Source organism: Bombyx mori, chromosome 12 (assembly GCF_030269925.1).
Source record: "Bombyx mori chromosome 12, ASM3026992v2".
Taxonomy (NCBI): domain Eukaryota; kingdom Metazoa; phylum Arthropoda; class Insecta; order Lepidoptera; family Bombycidae; genus Bombyx; species Bombyx mori.
This window is the reverse complement of record NC_085118.1, coordinates 7,890,170-7,898,009: the sequence shown is the minus strand read 5'-3', so window position 1 is coordinate 7,898,009 and position 7,840 is coordinate 7,890,170. Positions and strand designations below refer to the sequence as shown.

At 44.1% G+C, this 7,840-nt stretch overlaps 1 protein-coding gene across 2 annotated transcripts in view; it reads right to left on the bottom strand.

Annotated features, from left to right (window-relative positions):
* Positions 1 to 2,101: 2,101 nt before the first annotated feature.
* The window catches only part of LOC101746257 (chitin deacetylase 1-like), a 30,079-nt gene continuing 24,340 nt past the window's right edge, over positions 2,102 to 7,840 (bottom strand). For both annotated transcript variants that reach the window (XM_038014313.2, XM_062671427.1), the window contains exons 10-12: positions 4,264 to 4,406; positions 3,712 to 3,933; positions 2,102 to 2,920 (exon numbers count right to left, since the gene is read on the bottom strand). In XM_038014313.2, coding sequence (XP_037870241.1) covers positions 2,839 to 2,920; positions 3,712 to 3,933; positions 4,264 to 4,406 — 447 coding nt within the window. In that variant the 3' untranslated portion in view covers positions 2,102 to 2,838. The remainder of the gene's footprint in view (positions 2,921 to 3,711; positions 3,934 to 4,263; positions 4,407 to 7,840) is intronic.

Genomic DNA, 7,840 nt, shown 5'->3' with positions numbered 1-7,840 from the left:
AATCTTATCCGGTGGAAGATAAACGGACGCGATAACGATTGGCGCGTGTCCCGTCAGTGAGATTCGGCACACTGATGCTTCGATATTAGCGAGCGCGGGAGGATCGAGCGGGACGCAATGCAGGGCTCTTCTATAGTAAATGACGGTACCACCACCACGGGCAGAGAGCCTGTCGTTCCTGACCATGTTATAGTTCGCGATTTTAGGGTCACGGCGCGCGGGCTTAAGTAGGGTCTCCTGCACTAAAAAGATATCAATTTGATGGTCACGCAAAAAGTCAGAAACCTGATCACGTTGATTTGCGAGACCGTAAGCGTTAAAAAATCCTATCGTCACGGATAGGGGCTTTATTCTACTTATATACGCCATTGATTACCGGCGGAGTGAGGGGAGGACGTACGTATTTAATGACGCGTATACGTCGGCGTATTCCTGCACAACGGCGATAAAGTGTTGTGCAGTGGAGGCAGCGCGAATGGCGTCGCCCAAAGCGTTAACGCGCTCAAAGTTGATCGACTGAAAGAAGTCGATCGCTAAAGCGAGATTTTCGGACGCGGTCGGAGGGCAAGTCGCGGGAGAGGGACGAGTCGCGGGGGCAGGACGAATCGCGGAGGAGGGAGTTGTAGCCGTGTTCGTGTACGGCAGCGGTTTCGCCCAGGCCGAGACACTGGGCACCGCCGCCGGAACGAACGCTGGCTTAGCCTGCGACGCAGAGGGTGCCGAGGCTTTGATGTCTGGGCCGGAAGCTCGAAGGCGGTTTTGGCGGGCGACGCGGCGATTTATTTTCGGGGCTCGGGGGCATCCGCGGTAATTTGCGGGGTGACCCTGTGTTCGACACAGGACGCAGCTAGGCGGTTCCGTCGCGGTTTTTTGATCGCGAGTGCATAGGGCCGTGGCGTGATCGCCTAAACATTTGACGCATCGGGGGCGCGCGTGACAGTTACGGGAAGAGTGCCCATACAATTGACAGTTATGGCACTGGCTAGGAGTGCCTTTTTTGTGGGGGGCTTCGACAGCGATACCAGAGAGCCTACAGACGGTCTGTGTGTTAAAGATTTTCTTACCCTCGGGGGTAGGCTGGAGAGCGACTAGAACCATATTATATGGCTCCCTACCGCGACCGGTGTGCATACGGTGCACAGAATTCACTGGTAGGCCTTGTTCTAACAGGTCGGCTTTTACGAGCTCTACATCTAACTCTTTAGGGATTCCGCGTATTACAACGCGGAGTTCGCGCTCCTCCTGAAGCGTATAAGTGTGGAAGCTTATACGCTCCTTACGGAGGTAAGAGGTGAGGGCCCTATGGTCATCAGATGAATGCACCTTTATTTGGATGCCGTTCGCGAGGTTACGGGCATTCGTGAAATTGATATTTTTGGCCTTAAGGGCCAGGGAAACTCGATCCCAAGCTGCCTTCTCTTGAAGGATTACCGGAGGAGGGGACTGGGTTTTATTTTGTGCCACCTGACGCGGCGACGGACTGGCACGGGCTGGAGGCGCAACGGGAGTCTGGGGGCGGGGGCGCGACGCGTTCGCGGCTTTGCTAATTTTAGCGGCCGCGGGAGCTCGAGACTCCGCGGCACGCTTCTTACCCTTTTGTACCAGGGTAAATCCATCCGTCGATGAGGCGGGGGCGAGGTCGACCTCCATCTCCGAGTCAGAGTCGGAGGACGAGGAGGCGGGCGCCGGTGACCTACAAGCAGGTGTTTTGGAGGGCGCGACGGAGGCCGCGGATGATCGCACAGCTGGAACAGTGGCCACGGCGGACGACGCAGCAGTTTTACTCGCCAGTATAGGCGACGCGGGAACGGCAGGCACGACGGAGGTTGCGGTGCTCGATGTAGAAGCTTTGCACGCAGGTACAGGCGACGCAGGAGCAGCGAGCACGGCGGAGTCTTCGAGAGAGCTCGCAGTGTGGTTGGCCTTGAAAGCCAGAAACTCTGAGGCGAGCTGTGGATGACGAAGTCGGAGGAATTCCGCGAACACAGCGTCCATGATCGCTGAGTGCCCAGGTGGGGCGGCCCCGGGTCTTGAAACCACTCGCCTTGCGGCGAGGCCCCAACTTCTCGGACCTGAGCGGTTCTATTGAACACAGGTGGCGATGCGGCACGATTACTACAGGACAAAGAAAAAACACAACAAAACGGAAATAACAAAAAGAAACAAAACAATTAAACACTTCCAGGAAAGCAGTTTGTCGGCAGATGTACCACGAACACAGAAATAACGAAAGGAAACAAAACAAATAAAAACTTCCAGGAAAAAACACTTGGTCGGCAGATGTACCACGAACACAGGCCGCGCGAACAATGGCCGGGCTAACAAAAGCCGGGCGAACAAAGACCGGGCGATCGAGTGGTCGATGGGCACGTCCGCACGTGACGGGTGCCTCTATCGGAATGGATGATGCGATGTGACAATGCTCGTTTGTTTTTCAACATTTCAATTTATTGTACAAAAAATAGTCTAAAATACCTAATATGTTAAAAAAAATCGACATGAAAACGACCGTATTCGTCAAATTAAAATACTAGTTTATGTTTAATGAATAAACATCCAACGCACAAATGTTCATTCTGTCTGTTCACAAGCCTCATTTTAATAGCAATATTTCTGTTCCTCTCAAAATACCTATTATATATTTTAATGGGATCGTATACGCAAAATATATTTTAAATTAATTTGAGGTGATTATTCGAAGCTTCCAGAACTTTGTCCACATAACGTTTGTGTTATGAGGGAGGACCCCTTTGGGTTCCGGAAGTGACGTAAAATTTCAAATATGCCGAATAGATTATAGTCGGTACATTTATAGAGGGCTATTATGCTAAAGGTCTCCTACTTCCTCTTAAGGTTCTCGGGTATATAATTATCCTTACCGGGTATTCCGGATCCACCAGAATCACCTAGCCACGGGTACCTGAGAATTAAGATTGCGAATTAAGTAGATTAAAGCTGGATGATAAGAATTATATTATCTGCGTAAAACTCCTTACAGTTTTAAACTAACTTCCAATTTTGTCACAGTGTTTTTGAAAATTTGCATAATTACGCACAGGTAGGGAGATACGAACTACGAATCAGTAATGCGTTCACATAATTGACACCTCGACCTCACGTCTCAAATGTGGCGGAATTCGGATTGTGGTGTCTATGTGCTTCAGTAACCACTTACCTCCTGAGCTCGTCCACGTATCTGGGAAAATGAAACGTGCTTAAAATATTTCAGGGCTCAGGTTGTGATGTATATGAACTCCTGTAGTCACTTATTAGCAGGTAGACAGTGAGCACTATCGTGATTCAAAGCTAGTATAAAAAAGATGTGTGGTGTCGTGGGACACCGGATAGGAACGAAGTTCCTTATTATAAAAATATTAATTTTAAGTTCTATTCGAGGTATCAATAAAATAAAACTGGAGGTTTCGCAACCCACGGTCATTCGGTAACGTGCGAAATTATTGTGGTACACTTCATTCACGGTTGTTTGCATAAGAGTTAGTGTATTGCGCAAACAAACGCTCTGAGATCGTGGTCAGTGAATGATAAAAAAATATGTAATTATTTGTACGTTATTACAAAATTAAGTCGTACACTGTGCGCATTACTAATAAAAATCTTACGTTACGGGCGTTTTTTCCCGGTTAGGGTACCCCTCCGCATCGTCCCATAAGGAACATCGTTCCAAAAATCTGCACAAAATAATATACTCACTGGTTAGGGCACTCGCTGCAAGTCTCCATGTACCTTGTATCAGTGAAATTGCTATCCGGTTGTTTGAACGAAAGAGCACACTTATTAGGCAAGTTGCAGGGAGCGGAAGGCAGCTCTTTGTTGTCACAACGCCACGCTTCGTAGTTGTTGAGCGCCTTCACTGGTCGTGGATCCGTCATCCATGTTAAACTTTGTGTCATTGTTACAAACCATACGTCTTCCCTGTAATAAAGTTTGCATTTATTTACGTTTACAAAAAAATATATCTTACGATGCAATAGTAATGTCAAATAGAAAGGAAATCATATTCAAATTCCAAGGAATCTCTTCCAACCGATCCTAACGAAATAAGAAACGAGTGTCGCTAAAGAAACTGAAATTAAGGATATATTTTAATGATTATCGTGTGATTATTCGATTCCGATTCACGAATACAACATTAAATATCACATTGGGAGATAAAGGAATTTTAAAACTCGCTTAGTTCTTTAAAATACGACAGATAAATTAAACAATGTGATGTTTGATAAAGAAAACGTAAAATTAACTTACAGATCTGCCGCCCATTTCAAGAACTTATGTAGACCAAGCTCAAGTTCTTTGATTTGGAACCAATTGGTGTGAAGCGGCATCATGTATGGGGCTCTGTTCTGCTCGTAATAACGACTGAAGTCTTCTTGTAACCATTCGAATACCTAAAGCATTACGTATATAAAGTTCCTTAATTATTTTTTATTGCATAGTTGTGTGGATGAGCTCACAGCCCACCTGGTGTTAAGTGGTTACTGGAGCCCATAGACATTTACAACGTAGACGCGCCACCCACCTTGAGATACAAGTTCTAAGGTCTCAGTATAGTTACAACGGCTGCCCCACCCTTCAAATCGAAACGCATTACTGCTTCACGGCAGAAACAGGCAGGGCGGTGGTACCTACCCGTGCGGACTCACAAGAGGTCCTACCACCAGTAAAAGTAATTTATATATCTAAATAGAATTGATCTGATTTATAAATAAAATCCTCTTTTTTATTAAAAAATTTATTGCCTCTACTAAGATCAGATTATTTGTATCTTTCGAAACGTTCTTTGTCTGCTTTCGCTAATTTCCGTATGCACTGGACCGATTATGACGAGAGTTTTATGGACAAGTAGCCTCACCCACCAGTCAGGATAAAGCTAGAACAGCACCTGGAGGCTACTGCCAGATAGTTAGACAAACAATACCATTAACTACAACTTGTCGTACGTGTCTTAAATACCGTTGATAAATTAACAAAAAATATATATGCGCGAACACATTATTCAATCCTTTACACTTTTTTTTTTATATTGCCTTTGTAGGCAGACGAGCATACGGCCCACCTGATGGTGAGTGGTTACCGTCGCCCATGGACTTCAGCAATGCCAAGGGCAGAGCCAAGCCGCTGCCTACCAGTGTAAATGCTTAACTTTTTTCTTTAAGTCACATAAATATCCCGAACCGCACGACACAAAACGGAAACTAACTTATATGAGTACATGCGCTCGCTCGCTGATACTGACACACGCCGAAAATACGTGAGTCGTAGCATCAAAGATGTCAAAGGGAAAGGTAAAGCATATTGCATACATACTCTTACGAATATTGGGAAATCTGATTCACGGAAAGGCGTCGAGTGTTGTACAGTGTTCAATTTCAGAAAGTTTTTTTTTTCCTACCTATGCTGATAGCCTTGAGAGGCTATTTCAGCTTCACCCTAACGTGTGTAGGTGAGCTCACGGGGCTCAAACCGGAGTGCTGCTAACACTGACCCTAGCAACAGCAGTGCTTGGCAGAATCTACCACCGGATCGGAAACGCGACCCACTGAGAAGATCCGGCGAGAAACTCAGTGGGCGAATGTTTTTAAAGAACTTATTTAATACTAGCTTTTGTCCGCGACTTCGTCCGTGCGGAATAGTTACTTTGGCATAACGCAAAATTTTACCCACGACTTCATTTACGTAGAAGGTGAAAATATTTTTGAATAATAGAATATTAAGGAGCTATTTAAGGTTCCGAAATCACGCTTTTTAACCGACTTTAAAAGAGGAGGTTATTAGTGCACCGCTCGTATTGGTCTTAGTGTGATGTTATATAGTCTATGGCCTTCCTCAATAAATAGGCTATCTAAAACTGAAATATTTTTTCAAATCGGACCAGTAGTTCCTGAGATTAGTGCGCTCAAACAAACAAACAAACTCTTCAGCTTTATAATATTGGTATAGATATGTATATATAATTTTAGCGGGACTGACTAACATATTAAATAAAAAAATAAGAACTACGACACAGATAATAAAACTTTACAGCGCAAATAATCTAAAATCCCTATTCCATGATAATTCTCATATTTCGTAAAAAGAAAGCCTCTATGGTTTGATTGGACATTAATGAGTAGGATTATAATGAATCGATTGTTTTATTTTAAGATGTTATCGTGAGCTCGGGCATTTTGTCCTGTAAACGTGTGAAAGAGGCCGAACAACGATAGTACTAAAACAAAAACTGTCCCTGAAGTGCCAATAAAAACGCTAATTTCAACTCAAACAAACAAAAGACATGCGAACTCAGAGATACAGTACCAGACAGAACATTTTTTTATTTTTATTTTATGACCTGGTGACAGAGACCTTTAGGTCATATCTTATTTGGAACCAGACAGTACAGCACTACTGTGTTCTACAGATACAATTATTTTTAGATTGATCACAATGTTTAAATATAGCGAATCTGCTGCCTTTTCTACTAACAAGATTAATGTATGATATAAACGGAAGATATATCTTTATAAGGTCCCGCATTTCAAAAACACGTACGTTAAAATGCTTAATGAAATTATGTCCTCAATTTTATTTTGTTTAATAATAAAATTATAAGGATACGTTTACACGGCACGCCGATTTAATTACTCAGAACGAACATGATATCATATTTCTAAATACATTTACAAAAGTTTATATTACCTATTGGTTCGTGAAATGTTAATAAAGAGTAAAAAAAACTATAGCAATTTTAATCGTAATTTTGCCTATCTAGATAACCGACTTTTTATTGTGCCACATAGACAATCGGACTCACAGCTCACCTAGTGTAAAGTGTCTGTTCGTGGCCAAAGACATTTCAGCGTGGATATGTCAGTTGTCCTGAGACAATTTTATAACTCTAGTCTTACTCTCACGAGTGCTACGCGGCAGAAATGCCCTTGAGATCATAAAAAATAGCTTAAATAAGATAATAAATAACACAAATCACACCCGAATTTTCTTAGAGAAATTCAGGATATTCTTTTTTTTCTTTATTGCTTAGGCGGGTAGACGAGCTCACGGCCCACCCGATGTTAAGTGGTTATCGGAGTCCATAGACATCTACAAAGAAAATGTCGCCACCTATCTTGAGATATGAGTTCTAAGGTCTCCGTTTTTTACACTAAAACAGATGCCTCACCCTTCAAACTGAAAGGCATTACTGCTTCACGGCAGGGTGGTGGTTCGTTTTTGCCGCAAAGCAATTAAGCATTCCAATTTAAAGACCTTCCTTCTTAACTACAGTTTATAAATAAACCTCAAGTTTTTTTTTTTTTTTTTTTTATGATTGAAAGTTTACTGGTGGCCCGAAGGCCTTTCCAGTTTCACCAGGACAGGTGGGCGAGCAAAGGCTCAGCCAAGAGGGGTGGGATTTGCTAACAACTGCCCGAGCGCCTCCGAAGGAGACCTAACAACTCAAGAGCAATTGTTTCGCGAATGAATCTACTACCGGATCGGAATCGCGACCCGCTGAGAAGATCCGGCGAGAAACTCAGCGGGCTGATGCATGGGTTAGGTTGCACGTCGACCTCTTTGTCGAGTTCGACGAGTACGGTTACCGGGGTCCCTAAGCCTGCCCCTAGTATTAGAGCTGAAGGCATCTAATGCAAAGGTTATTGGATCTGATGGATCCGTAAGGACGTGTCTAGGGCGTCGACGGTGACTGGCTCCTGCATGATCAGGATTCGGGGAGTAGTCAGCGGCGGCAACGATAAGGCGATTATCATGACGCATAGCCTTATCGAAGTATCGTTCCGACGCTGACTTCATGTATTTCCGAATTGATTCGAGGCCCAGGTCGTCG